General features: G+C 60.1%; 1 protein-coding gene across 6 annotated transcripts in view; it reads right to left on the bottom strand.

The window, feature by feature from the left end:
- SEMA4D (semaphorin 4D) overlaps positions 1–14,834 on the bottom strand; it is an 88,159-nt gene that overhangs the window by 13,989 nt on the left and 59,336 nt on the right. For 4 of the 6 annotated variants that reach the window (XM_070400779.1, XM_070400783.1, XM_070400781.1 and 1 more), the window contains 3 exons: positions 4,982–5,333; positions 3,319–3,464; positions 899–961 (listed from right to left, as the gene is read on the bottom strand). In XM_070400779.1, the coding sequence (XP_070256880.1) occupies positions 899–961; positions 3,319–3,464; positions 4,982–5,081 (309 nt within the window). In that variant the 5' untranslated portion in view covers positions 5,082–5,333. Of the gene's footprint in view, positions 1–898; positions 962–3,318; positions 3,465–4,981; positions 5,334–6,142; positions 6,168–6,996; positions 7,245–14,834 lie in introns of those variants that run through there. The other 2 variants (XM_070400782.1, XM_070400784.1) reach the window with 2 other exon arrangements.

Here is a 14,834-nt window from a genome sequence, read left to right on the forward strand (position 1 = left end):
AGCCTGGCGCCACATCAGAAAGGCCGCGGGAAAGCCAGGTGCCACTTAAGGGCCCACCCGCTATTTTAGGTGAAATGTGCTGGGGTTGTATGTGCTGTCGTCTGAAATTATGCCCATGAGGGAAGCTGTTTTGCTGTGATGGCTTTAGATCTGGTTGGAAGTAATTCGTGGCCTCCAGCAGGAGCCGGGAGGGACCATGCGCCTCACCCTCGGGCAAGGCCCGCTGTAATTCAGCTCGAAGACAACTCCCTGTGACGCTGTTACCACAGCGCAACCTGCACAGAGTAACTTTAGATGCAGTGACTTCAGTGGGAGCATGTAGCATTTTGCTAAAAATGTTTAGCAAAAAAACAACACTGGCCTTTTTGTAAAAAAAGTTTTGTTTTGAAAATAGCCAATAACTACTGAAATTTACCGTAACTGGCTCAGCTATTCTCACCAACTACCAAAGCAGGTGGGGCTCTGAGACCCGGAGACTGACACCTGCCCAGCTCCGGGGGGGGGTGGGGGTAACCCAGAGCGCCTGACCTGAGCTCGGCCCGTGCTCCCTGCACGGCCAGCACACCGAGGTGCCAGGCCTCCTGGAGAGGGCAGATTCCCGAGGGATGAGAGCTGCCCCAAATCCAGGAGTCCTACGGCAACCCCCCAGGCACCAGAAATCCCTTTCCACAGCCCAAGTTTTAGGCCCCATGCATAATTTCAATTCAGTTCAACTTTAAAAAGTATTTCTCAAATCCCACTCTGTTTGATTCTTTCTTTGAGGGACCCAGTTTGGGAACAGGGGTAGGTGAGCCGTGGGAGACCTGACACAACCCCCAGGCTGCATTCCAGAAGCAGCCGTGTCCAGACTGAGGCGGCCAGGCTTTCACCTGGGCTTTTGTAGCAAAAAAAAAATTACCTGTTTTGACTTTCCCTTTTCTGCGCACTTGGCTTGTTTATCTTCTGAGACCTTCCAATATGCCTGTTGGGGGAATGGGAGTCACTTCAGTGCGCAGCCCCGTCTGGAAGCAGACGCTGGCGTAGAACGCAGTTTACGAAGCAGCAGGGCAGGGCCGACGCCTCCGGACAGGGGAATCCGAGACGGCACGTGGGCCGAGAGCGGACGGAGGCCAGGAGGGTTCTGACTGGGACCCTCGGGTCCCAGCCCGTTACTCACTGCAAGCAGGAACAGACCCTACGCCTCTGCAAGGGGGCGGGTGACACCCATCAACAAGCTAAACTGTAGGTGCTTTCAAACGTCAAGGAGCATTCTCACTCCATTTACAGCGACTCCAGAGTCCCAGGGAAGAAGCCCTGACGCTGCTTCCCTGGCCGCACTGTCCACACGGGCGGGATCGGGTCTGCACGGCTCATAGGCAGGGCAGCCGCGCCTGCGGGACCGGCTCCTGCTCTCACACCAGGCGGCGGTGAACAGCCGTCCCTGGCCCTCAGATGGAGAGCCAGGCCTGGGGCTTCCACCCCGCCTCTCCTTCCCACGCTGACCCATCTCCCCGAGTGCTAGTCCAGGATCGATGCCAAATACATATATTTCCGCCCCGAGAATCAAAGCGGGCTGTCCAGGTCAGGAAGCGGGCAGGTGTCCCGTCCTGGTGGCTGAGTGAACCGGGTGCCCTCCGCACTAACAGCTTCCAGTGGCCCCTGTTCTCAGAGAAATGGAGCCGCTCGGACACGGAAGCAGAATCGAGTCCCATTTCCAACAGCAGCGCCTTCAGAAATGAAGATGCAGGTAACCTCCTCCTCATCTCCGTGGAATGCACGGAGGCGGACGCGACCTCGCTCTCGGGTGTGGCTCCCACTTTTTCCTCTTCTGCGGAGAGGAGGCCCGGCAGCCTCTCCCTCGCCCTAGGGCCTCGGCGATGCCATAGAGCAAGGCCAGCCCGGCCCGGGCCCCCGCGGGCCACACCTGCACCTCACTTTCGAAGGGCAGTGCCCAGAAGCTCAGTTACGTGTCAAACAGAGACTGGGACCACACTAGACTGTGGAGATGAAGACAACACAAAACAGAGCATAAAGGGGGTGCCGTGTAGCAGGAAGTACACACTCGGACCTGGCCGCCTTGGTGTCCGAGACTGAGAAAGGTACCCCAACACGAAGGCCTCTCAGGCCACGGAGAGGCTGCCCTGGTCAGGGAGGGGGCCGGCTGGGCCTCAAGTGAGGTCCCGAATGAATGCCGACGACCAAGGGGCTTCAAACACGTTTAAATGCACGAGTCCATGGTCATTTTAAAAAATCAATCAAAAACTCACTGTCTCCCTTTAGAAAGACACGACTAGCTGGCGACAGGCATGTCCTCTTTATTTATTGATTTTTTTTTTTTTTTTAGAGAGAGTAAGGGAGAGGGATAGAAAGATAGAAACATCGATGAGAGAGGAACATTACCAATCGGCAGCCTCTTGCACGCACCCCTACTGGGGGTGGAGTTCCTGAGTTGACCCTCAGTTCCTGAGAGCCACACTGGCTGGGCCATTTCCCCTTTAAGGGCAATTTCTGGCTCGCAGATGGAGAAGGAGAACTTTGGAAAGTCCCGTTTCACAATCCTTGCTATACAGGTGCTCTGGCTGCAGCGGTCGAGCCGGAGGAGCACCTGCCTCGGTGGCCGGGGACCCACAGGGCTGCGGTGGCTCTCCCAGTGGGGGCGGGGGGGGGGGGCCCAGGGCGGCCGGGGACCCACAGGGCTGCGGTGGCTCTCCCAGCGGCGGGGGGAGCAGGGGGGGGCCCAGGGCAGTCGGGGAAGGGGCCCGAGGACAGAGTGTGGGGCACTCTGATCGCCACTGGACTCAAACTCAACGGTCACTCTGAGCGCGCCTGGAGCTGAACTGATTTTTGGATGTGATCATGGGATTTTGGTGATTTTGAAAAAAAGGAGTCCTTTCCAGGGAGACACTTAGAAGATGAAGACCCTTGTCTGGGTTTTGCTTCAAAGCCACGTGGAGCGAGTGGGGGGTGGGCATGTGGGGGAGGACAGGGGCAGCCCTGCCCGTGGTGCTGGGTGGGTGGAGGGTCCATCACAGCATCCCCTCTGCTCCTGTGCACCCTTAACGTTGTCCTCAATAACGTCAAAAACCCCAGCTGAAAAGAGGTGGTTCCCGGTGAGGATGTGGGGGACACCTGAGCTGGGGCTGTGTGGACACAGAGCAGGAAGGCAGCTTCCGGATGGCAGGGCCCTCGGCCCACAGACAGGAGCCTGGGAGGCCCCGCCACAGGGCGAGCATGGCCAGGAAGGGGCCTGACGCCTGGGGAGGAGCCCATGTGCTGATTCGAGGAAACACTGGAAGGGTCTACAGCCCAAACCGCAGGGGCAGGGAGCCCAGGCCATACCTCGTGCCGCTTCTGGGAGACGTTGAGTGCGCTCACAGCAAACACGGCTTCCCGGGCGCCCACGTACAGGGTGTCCTCGTCCTCGCTCAGCAGCAGCGCCGAGTAGTTGAAGATGCCCGGCTGGTGAAACTGCGCCAGCTGCACCTCTGGGGAGAGGGGGCGCATTAGGTATTTCTGAGCCCAGACACACCCTGAGCACCTGTCTCACTCGGTGGTGCCGCGCTGCCAGGGCCGGTGTGGACCCCCTACCACGTGGCCAGCCCTGCCAGCCAGAGCTCAGGCACCTCTGGGTGGAGCAAACCCGCCGAGGCAGCCACCAAGTGCGTGGGACCCCTGAGAGGCCCCGAGCCACTGAGCTGACCCGTGCGGGGCCTGGCTCCCTAAGCCCACTGTTTGAGATCCAAACCGTGCACCCGTGTGCCTCAGGCAGCGTGCCTCCCAGGAGCACGACCTCTACGTGTGTGAATTCTCAGGAAAGTGACCCCACAGCACCAAGGCCCTGGCACCACGACCTGGTGACCTCCCAGGAGACTGCTGGCCAGACACCGCAAGCTGCTGACCGTGGCGGCTCCCTCCCCCTCCTGCCAACTCTTCTCTCTGTGTTTGAATCACCCACAGACTAGGTGCACACGGCATTTAACTATTTAGGATGTTCTTATTCAAGAAAAGACAAAAAGATGTACCTTTAATAAAATCGACTTCAATGAATATATCCCTTAACCAGGCATTTTCCAGGGGCAACCAACACAAACTGACCACACGAGAGGACTGGCCCTGCGAGGCCACTGACTGAGTGCGGCTGTTCGGGCAGGAGGAATGCTGGTTAGCCACCAGGGTAACACGACTCTGCTGGCGTTGTTTCCTGAGGAGCCGCTAAACCACCCGCATCAATGTGAGAGCTCTGAACTGGCTTTCTGTGTGTCACCGCGCTCCGGCTTCACTCTAGAGCAGCGGTTCTCAACCTGTGGGTCGCGACCCCTTTGGCGGTCGAAAGACCCTTTCACAGGGGTCGCCTAAGACCATCCTGCATATCAGATATTTACATGACGATTCATAACAGTAGCAACATGACAGTTATGAAGTAGCAACGAAAATAATTTTATGGTTGGGTCACAACATGAGGAGCTGTATTTAAAGGGCCAGAAGGTTGAGAACCACTGCTCTAGAGCTAGGAGTTCATGCCTCCTGCTCTCTGAGTCCCTGTGTGGAGACCGAGGCACAGGGACGAAGGCCCCCGCACACCTGCTGCCCGGAGCCCTGTGCGGGCTCCCCTCGCTCAGCCAGTGCGCCTGGCAAGCTGGGGTCCCGCTCCCCAGACACAGCTCCCAAGAGAGGAAATAAATACAAAAGAAACTAATAAACAGCAAATGGGAACCAATGGTCAGAAGCTCGGCTGCATGCAGTTAACATCCTCCGAACAGGACACAGCGTGGCTGGTGTCAGCAGGTATGAGGCGAGCTGCCTTCAGGGGCCTGACTTAGAGACCAGACCAGCGGCCCCTGCAAGCCCATGAACGTTTCCAGTTGCTGAAGCATCTCCCCCCCAGTGTACAGACCGCCTGCTCACACACAAGTGCCAAGAGCGCAGAGCCAGCGGCCAGTGGCACACACGCGTGGGCACCATGAGCAGATGCCGTCAGCGCCTGAGGCGCTCCTGCCCTCACCTGTGTGCTCCCAGGTGATCCTAGGTATGGGTGCAAATGCCACCGCTGCCCCAAACACCATGGCGAGGGCGGCGAGCGGCCCCCCAGTGCGGGCACACATCCTCCTGGGCAGGGGCCGCGCAGGGCTTCAGCAGCGAGTGCCTGTGGGCAGCGGGGCCGCTGCGAGTGTCCGGTGGGTCACTCAGAGCCCCAGGGTCCTGACCCGCCACACGGCCTGGAGCCGACGGGCACCGTGACCCCCGAGGACCCACATTTCTCAGCACGCTTGGGGGGTCCGGTGGCTCTCGCCTCTGCCAACGTCACGGGCCTCCTGTTCTTGAACAGTGGGTTCGTCCCGACCTTCCGGAGAAATCTGGAAGAGAACAAGAAGGAAGGGCTGCCAGTTAGGACGCCTGGCAATGCTGCCTGATTCTGTGCTCAGTATCCACAGCGCTGCTCCACTCAGCCCAGCCAGGGGTCCATCTGCGGGGACGCGGGGAGCTCGAGGGGACAGACTCTGCACCCCAGATGCCCTGGAGCAGTGCTTCCCACCCTGAGCCGCCAGGAACGCAGGACAGACAGGGTGGCAGACTGGGACAGACGCTGCTTGGCTGCCCGGCTCGCGCGATGGAAGGAACAGAGCAGAGCTTCCGTTTCCTCGGAGACTCGGCTACCCAAGCCTGTGTGCTTGGGTAGAACGACGGCCCGTGCGGAAGGCCAGGGGCAGCAGAGGCTGAAACGTGTGGGTGCACACATGGCTGCGAGTGACCGCGCCTGCGGGAGGGACGGCCGCACCCCTCCAGGCTCGGTCAGCAGTGGTCCTGGGCCGACTCACGGAGAAGCACCTCGCTGAAAGCACAGCCTGTGGGGCTGGGGTCCCCGGCCTCCTGGCCCCACACGCCACCCGCCCCTGAGCCGCGGGTGAGGCTCCCAGCAGTGAGCCCCGGCTGCGGCTCCAGGCCAGCGAGAAGGCCTCCCGTGGGGGTTTGCCCGAGGGCCCCGCCAGGACCCCAGTGACACTCACAGATGGAGCCCCGCCATCTCAGGAAGGAGCTCAAACCACACAGTGCCGAGCAGAGCCGGCCCCTTGCCCAGCACAGCAGAAGCACAATTAAGTTACTGCAGAACCCACCCTACACTTACAGACACGCTGCCCAGGAGGCTCCGGGCCTCCGTGCTCACCTCCTCACTGAGCTCCCTCTTCGCCAAATGGTGGGGCAGCCCCTGCCCTCCCCTCCCCCAGCCGAGGCCCCAGAGTTGGCCGTCACCACCCCCCTCTCTTCCTCCCACCCAGCCAACCCACTCCAGGTCTGTCAGTCCAACTGACGTCCAGGCTCCTCTGCAGAACCCTCCCCTCACCCACTCATCACCGCTGGGCTCCTGACTTGGCCACGCCTCAGCATCAACCACGGGCAGCCAGCTTCCTCACTCCCTCCCCCACGAGGCCCACACCTCCCACACACCAGCACTTGTCCAGCTGCCTGACCCTGGCCCCCCCCGCCACACACACACCAGGCCAACCCAAACCTCCCAGAGGGTTTGGGAGAAGTTTTGGCTTCTGTTCACCCATTCAAGTCACTGCCTCCAGGAAGTCCTCCAGGGCCTTTTCCTCATCCCACCCGGAAGTCACCTTTGGCGTCTCCCCTTGCGCCCTCAGTGTCCTTGTCTGACCCCCAGCAGGCAGGGCTTACTAGGGTCTTCTTTATTTTCTTTATTTTTACACATGCACATGGGGCTCAGCTCTGCTTCATGAAGGAAGAACTCACGGGGATTTTCGCTGTAGGCACTTGCCACTGGGGAGCCTGGGGCACCACTAGGGCTCCTCTGCTCCCGCCTGCCTCGCCCGGGCCCCCTCTGCACTTCCTCTCTGGGCCCGGAGGCCCACCCGGCCAGGCCCCCGTCCACCAGCATCTTTCCCCTTCCTGACCAACTGTTAGAACCGATGCCAGGGAGCACCCACTTCCTCACTCTCTCCAGGGACTGGCACATGCTGGGGGGGGGCAGCCCTTTCCCACAAAGGGCCAGAGAGGCATTACCGTCAGCTTTTCAGGTCCTGCAGTGTCGCCCCGGCTCCTGGGGTCCGCCCCAGTAACGCACGGCTGTGCACCAACACAACTACTCACAGACAGCGCCGTCTGCACGCCACACCCCGCAGCCAGGGCGTGACCGTACTCTAAGTGCAACACCAGATGCGAAGGAGGAAGAGAGGCTGCTGGGGAGGGGCCGAGAGTGCGTGCTCTCTGCAGAGGGCTCTCCCCGGGGGGAGGGACTTGCCCTTGGCCCTGGCCTTGCGGGGGAACCTGCTGTCCTGCCCTGTGCAGGGGGTGAGGCACCAGGTGCTCCAGAAGCCCGGCCAGGTGAGGCCTCTGCCCTGTGCTGTGCTACCAGCGTGAGCCGCTCTCTAAGCAACGCCAGTGTCCGTGAAGGCGAAATGCTCCGAGGAACTCCACACGGCGCAGGACACAGGCCCGCGAAGGGGCCTGCGCAGACGATGCTGGGAGCTTGGGCAGCGGCGGGTGCCACCTCGGTCATCCCCGAACCATGTCCAGCACCTCCGCCCCATCTACGCCACACTCGCCTCCGTCCTGACCTCTCCTGGCCTCCGACCGCCCACCCTGCTTCCGCTCTTGCTGCCAACGGCACCGAGCGCCGTTCTGTCCCAGCGTCCAGGCCCCGTTTTCACGATCAGACTCTGGATTTCACCCGGGAGGCCGTGTGGCCACCTGACGAAACCTCAGCTTCCCGGCGGCAGTTCTGACCAAAGCCCTGCGGCGAGGAGTTCTCAGGCAGGAAGCTCTGAGGGAGCTGGCCCCGCCAGTGATCGCGTTTCTGCTTTCAGTCTCTCCTGCCTTTCCTGCGGAGCTGAGTGTGATGGCTGCCACCGTATTAACCTGACGACAGGGCCTCATGCTGAGAACAACCAAACGGACACCCGCAAACCAGGGCCCTCACAACATACGAGACAGCACCTGCTTTCTTCCGCTTCCCTAGAGTTGCTGACAAACTATTGGTCCCTTTAAATGACTGTTGTTCAGATTTTTGTTACTAGCCGTCAGACACAATTCCTAACAGATACAACCGCCCTATAATACACTTACCCAAGACTACCCGCAGCCGGAACTAGGATTGTAACATGAATTGGAGCATGTCATTCCCGCTGTGAAACGGGTCGCACTGGATTAAACCACGGGGACAACCTTGGTCCACCTTCACCCAGCCTCTCCGTGTCACCCTCCCGTGTCCCGCCCCCGAGTCGAGCTCCCCCGCCTCTGTCCTGGCTCCACGTGGATATGCAAAGCTGCGCTCCCTCTGAACATCTCCCGACGTGTCCGCTCCGGAGGTCACAGGGGTAGATTCCACGGCGCAGTCTTGGCAGTTTACCCAAGAACACTGCTTTCTGTGTGACGGATCGGAAAGTGGCCGGCTCTCCAGAGCCTCTCTGCTCTGAGCGCCCACATGGTAAGGGTTTCTAGGACGGGTCCAATCAGGGCTGTACGTTAGGGCACAGGGCGGAGATGGGGCAGGCTGTGCGTGTAGGGTACGGGGAGATGGGGCAGGCTGTGCGTGTAGGGTACGGGGGGAGATGGGGCAGGCTGTGCGTGTGGGGTACGGGGAGATGGGGCAGGCTGTGCGTGTGGGGTACGGGGAGATGGGGCAGGCTGTGCGTGTGGGGCACGGGGGGAGATGGGGCAGGCTGTGCGTGTAGGGTACGGGGGGAGATGGGGCAGGCTGTGCGTGTGGGGCACAGGGAGATGGGGCAGGCTGTGCGTGTGGGGCACGGGGGGAGATGGGGCAGGCTGTGCGTGTGGGGCACAGGGGGAGATGGGGCAGGCTGTGCGTGTGGGGCACAGGGGGAGATGGGGCAGGCTGTGCGTGTGGGGCACAGGGAGATGGGGCAGGCTGTGCGTGTGGGGCACGGGGCGGAGATGGGGCAGGCTGTGCGTGTGGGGCACGGGGCGGAGATGGGGCAGGCTGTGTGTGTGGGGCACGGGGGGAGATGGGGCAGGCTGTGCGTGTGGGGCACAGGGGGAGATGGGGCAGGCTGTGCGTGTGGGGTACGGGGAGATGGGGCAGGCTGTGTGTGTGGGGCACAGGGGGAGATGGGGCAGGCTGTGCGTGTGGGGCACGGGGCGGAGATGGGGCAGGCTGTGCGTGTGGGGCACGGGGGGAGATGGGGCAGGCTGTGCGTGTGGGGCACAGGGGGAGATGGGGCAGGCTGTGCGTGTGGGGTACGGGGAGATGGGGCAGGCTGTGTGTGTGGGGCACAGGGGGAGATGGGGCAGGCTGTGCGTGTGGGGCACGGGGCGGAGATGGGGCAGGCTGTGCGTGTGGGGCACGGGGGGAGATGGGGCAGGCTGTGCGTGTGGGGCATGGGGGGAGATGGGGCAGGCTGTGCGTGTGGGGCACGGGGGGAGATGGGGCAGGCTGTGCGTTTGGGGTACAGGGGGAGATGGGGCAGGCTGTGCGTGTGGGGCACAGGGGGTGATGGGGCAGGCTGTGCGTGTGGGGCACGGGGGGAGATGGGGCAGGCTGTGCGTTTGGGGTACAGGGGGAGATGGGGCAGGCTGTGCGTGTGGGGCACAGGGGGTGATGGGGCAGGCTGTGCGTGTGGGGCACAGGGGGAGATGGGGCAGGCTGTGCGTGTGGGGCACGGGGGGAGATGGGGCAGGCTGTGCGTGTGGGGCACGGGGGGAGATGGGGCAGGCTGTGCGTGTGGGGTACGGGGAGATGGGGCAGGCTGTGCGTGTGGGGTATGGGAAGTCCATGTACTTTCTGTTCAATTTCTCTGTGAATCTGAAACTGCTCTTTAAAATGAAGCTTATTTGGCCCTGGCCGGGTGGCTCAGTTGGTTGGAGCATCGTCCTGTGCACCAAAGGTTTTCGGGTTCCATTTCTGGTCGGGGCACATCCCAACGGTGCAGGACACTCCCCAGTTGGGGTGCATGAAGGAGGCAACCAGTTGATATTTTCCTCTCACATCGATGTTTCTCTTTTCTCCTGTCTCCCTTCCTCTAAGTCAATAACGTAACCTCGGGAGAGGAAAATAATAAATAAATAGACCGGCTGGGAGAGTCCTTCCCGGCACGGGTGCCACCGCCCATGCGGGGGGAGAGGCCCCGGCTACTTCCCGCCCCTCCGGCATCCACAGGAGCTGCCTTGTGGAGGAAACCGGTCAGCCAGGGCCCATGACGAGAACAAGTTCCCACTCAGGTCCCTGACAGCAGTCGCTCCTCTGGGGCAGGCCATGGATGGCGCTGCAGCCAGGCTTAAACCCAGGCGTGGGCGATGGGGCCATCCCTCTCTGGAACCTGGCGCCCTCGACAGGGATTTATCTCCACCCTCTCCTGAAAGCCCGTGAAACAACACTTTAAAGGACATGAGCCATAAGGGTGACGGCGGGCGAGGACGGCAGCTGTGAGGATCTGAACAGAGCTGGGAACCTGGAGAGTAAACAGATGGACACAACCAGTGGTGTGCTGGCAAACCTCAACCACCGGGTCCAAGGGTGGGTGTGGGGAGGGTGGGGGGTGTCCTGCTCTGCAGTGATGCCCATTTCTGGGTGTAAATGCTGCTTCCCAGCTCCCGACATGGCGCCACTGAACAGCGGCGGGGCGAGACCGTGCAGTGTCTCCCCCCTGTACGACAGTAAGTGAGACACAGGGAAGTGGTGTCAGTACGTTGTCTTCCGCCTTTATTTTTAACTAGAGGCCCAGTGCATGAAACTCGTGCACGGGTAGGGTCCCTAGGCCTGGCCGGCGATCAGGGCTGACCAGGTTTTCCGCCTCCTGGCCTCCTCTTTCTCTCGCAACCCGCACACCACCATCACACAGTTCTCCCACCCCCGCCTCCCCACCTCCTTCCCTCACTCCCTCAGCACCCCACCGCTGCTGCTGCTCACACACCATGTTCCATGCCACCCCCTGGTGGTCAGTGCACGTCATAGCGAGCGATTAAACTCCCGATCTCATGGTCGAACTCCTGAGGGGACACTTTGCATATTAGCCTTTTATATATATAGATAGTTTATTGAAGTTTATGTAATTTAGTTTTTGGTAACAGCTATGTTCACCACTGTTGGTAATGAATTGAGTTTGTGGACCAGAGTGGAAACCAGAGTCTGAGGGGAGAAGTCACAAAGAAACACAGCCCAGGGAAAGAAACGAGGGTTTAGGAGTTAACATTTTGCTTAAAGAAAGGAAATGCTTGTTGAAGGATTGGAGGGGAGTTTTCCAGAAGTTGGGCAACGCGACAGAGACGAAATCAGGGAGAGAAAATACAAGAAAGCTGGATCGGATCAGGAGACCCGCATCTAACTGACAGGAGCTCCAGGAGAGAGAGAAGATAGGAGGATTTATCAGGAAAGTAATAAAAACGTATAAAAACTTACTTACACGTAATAAAAGGAAAACGCCCAGAACACAGGGACACCGAAGCGCCAAGCAGCACAAGGAGCGAGCGAAGCCCTCCTCCAGGCACGTCGTGAGGGGTGAGGACCAGGAGACAGGGCAGCTCGGAAAGCCTCGGAGAGCCCAGTCCCATGCAGGCACCCCGCAGAGCCACGCTGCCAGCTGGGAGGCAGCAAGTGCCTTTAAAGTCCCGAGGGAGGAGGATTTCTCACCTGAAATTCTACATCGAGACAATCATCAGTCCTATGAGTGCAGCACGAAACACGTATCAAACCTGGAAGTTCTCAAAACTCCACTCTCGCACATTCGTTCTCAGAAAGCTACTCAAGGACACGCTCCACCAACCCCAGGGAGCGTTCCCAGGTCTTCCTGAGCGGGGAGAAGAGCGGTGACAGGAGGCAGGGTGTGCGCATGGAGGATGGGCACAGGGAGCGAGGCCAGGCCCAGGTGCAGGAGGGTCACCCAGAGCCATGGGCTTGTGTGAGGGACACGGGCGTACGGGCCTGGCAGAGTCTGAGGCGCGTTAGTGACCCCGATAGAAAATGAAGTGCACACACTGGACATGAAGCAGCCGCCGCCCCAGGGAAAGCAAGAAGTGGGACGCGGCAGGGAATGCAATCAGCGTGCACTGACCACGGCCCGGCTGTGACCAGCCCTGACACGGCCCCATAACACAATCTGCAGCAACGCCACAGGGAGGGTGGGGCGAGTGGGAGGACCCAACCCGCACCTTCCGGCCATATGTCACCCAAAAGAGAGAAGTCAGGAAGCAGCAGTATAAGCAGTTTGAAGGAAGATCCCCACATGGCTAAACAGCTGCAGCTGGCCGCCTCGGGGACGAAGGGACAAGACCGGAGGACGCTCCCTTTTCTCATAAACGGCGTGAGAACGACTTCACTTCAAAATCACGTGTCCTGCCCGGCCGGCGTGGCCCAGTGGTTGAGTGTTGACCTTGAACCAGGAGGCCACGGTTTGACTCCCGGTCAGGGCACATGCCCGGGTTGTGGGCTCGATCTCCAGTGTGGGGCCTGCGGAGGCAGTCATCAATGATTCTCTCTCTTCATTGATGTTCTATCTCTTTCTCCCTCTCCCTTCCTCTCTGAAATCAATAAAAATAAAAAATAAATTTAAAAAATTTCCATTAAAAAGTCGTGTGTATTGACGGGTCTGATAAAAATTAACTGAATGGTTAAAAGAAACCCGTGCTCAGCTTCCACGCAGCCCAGGGGGCAGCGGCTCCGGGGGGCTGAAGCTGCAGAGGCGCCGCCCAGGACGGAAGCGCACGTCTGCACAGCGTGCGGGCCCCACACTTGCAGGAACCGGATGACTTGCTCAACCACAGCTTCCCGACAGGCAGAGCTGTCCTGACAGGTGCCCAGAGCACTGGGTGGAGGCAGGGCTCTCCTGTCCCCGCGGGCTGCCCAAACTGGTTTAGGAGAGAAAAGAACACGTTTTCCTTAGTCGCCTTAGCCTGGACCAACCCTGACACCGCCATTAGGACCGGCGCTCCCTCCCGAGGGCAGAGCAGTTCTCTCTGGGAAGCACGCAGGCTCCCAGCCCGCTCTGGGCCACACCTGGCTCATCAGCAGATGCCAGATTCCTGATGGCCTCCATCAGACCCCCCTCTCGTTCCCAAAGGTCTTTAAAAAATTCACATGAACAGCAGAAGCAGGAGGGCCCCCACCACACAGACCCCTCCCGGCAAGAGGGCGGGGGGTGGGGGCGGTGCCTGGCTGCTGTATGACTTTGGAAGGATTGGATTCTTTTATTTTCTGCCAAGAATGCATGGCTTTGTATAATTTTAAAACTGCTAAGCAAAGCACAGCCCTCACCTCCATGCACACGCTGCCACCGTGCACGGCTCCAGCAGCCGCTCCACCTCGGAGGGGAAGCGCCTTAGGCACTGAGCCTAGCATCCAGGTGGGAACAGCAGGAGGAAGTATGGGAGCCGGTCAGGACTAGCATTCCGCCTTCCTGTGTGACGTCTGCCTTTCCTACTGAGACGGGGCCCGCCAGGAGGATAGGGTACAGGTCACCCCCATCACCGACACGGAACTGTACTGGCTCATGGGGAGGGCACGATCCCACTTTCCATGCCGGAGAGCGGGAGCCGGAGGGGGCTCTGAGCCATCACTGCCGGTCACATGGCAGCTTCCCACCAAAATGGCCTTGAATCACGCCAGGGGCGGTGGCAGGGAAAACAGATGCACCGGGCAAACAGCAAGCAGCACGGGGAAGGGCTCGTTCACGAGATGGCATACATGGATGTCTGCACATACACATGTGTGTATACATGTATATGTGTATGCGCACCTGAGTGTCTGTGTTTGTGTGCATTTGTATAGGTATGACGTGTATACGAGCACCTGCACACACACGTGTACATTCATGTATGTGTAAATCTCTGTGTGCACGAGCATGTTTTGCATGCGTGCACACCTGTGTGGTCATATGTGCCTGCGTGGGCATGCACATGTGCACGTGTGTCCACATGCATGTGTGGTATATGCACTCTGTTCTGATCAGCATAAAAATTGTGATGTGGTGTTGCATTCTTAGATGTGACCCGCGGACGGCAGGTGCTGTCTGGGTCTGTCCCACCCACCTCCTGCGGTGGCTTCCCTTCCTGGACCAGCTGTCTGGGACCGTGGGGGTGGGTCACAGAGGGGACACCACCCACAACCACACACGAAGCGTCAGTGCTCCTGTCAGCAGCAGGATGCCAGCCAATGCTAACAGCGCCCTCACCAGAATTCCCAGGGACCCGTGAAAGGGGATCTGGGTGACAGTGGTGGACAGCTGCTCGGGCAGCCGAAAGGGCTTCTTGCCTTTGGGCTTGATACAAAAACAGGACGCTGAAGCCCTCCTCCCCTCCAGGCCACGTGGCAGGGACAGCGGAGGACTCTACCTGCCCACCTCTTCCCCTCCCAGCCGGGAGCAGAGTGAGACAGCCGCCTAAGACCAGGCCCTCCCGATGCCATCCCCAGCCTGTCCCCACACCATGCTCCCCCTCCAGCCCCAGCCCTGGCTATGGTGCTGACGTCACCACCTCCAAGAAATGGCCTTGCCCCCGGAACCAGGATGGGTTTCAGGAGCTCTGTGTCCGAGGCCCACACCACGAGTTGTTTCAACTGCAGTCTCCCCAGAACAGAGCAGACCCCGGGAGCAGCATGCCAGCTGTGCGGGGGCGTGCCCAGCCCTGGAGGTGGGTTGGACCCACTCTGCAGAAAATCACCCAGGACATGGTCCCGGGACACCTGCTCCCCTCCAGCCACCTCGAGGGGCACACAAGCCAGTCAGGACGCCCGGCACACCTCAACCAGGTCCCTCACGCCAATCTGGCACATGTGAGCCGTGAGTGCTGAGGGGAGCTGGGAAGGGGACAGAGGGCAGCAGGTGAGGGACGGACACACACAGTGACCACTCAACCACGAATCGACCAGCAGTGATGACAGGCAGGCGCTGAGA

The sequence above is a fragment of the Myotis yumanensis genome, unplaced genomic scaffold (assembly GCF_028538775.1).
Source record: "Myotis yumanensis isolate MYYU_CA2020_CCGP unplaced genomic scaffold, mMyoYum1.0.hap1 SCAF_21, whole genome shotgun sequence".
Lineage (NCBI taxonomy): Eukaryota > Metazoa > Chordata > Mammalia > Chiroptera > Vespertilionidae > Myotis > Myotis yumanensis.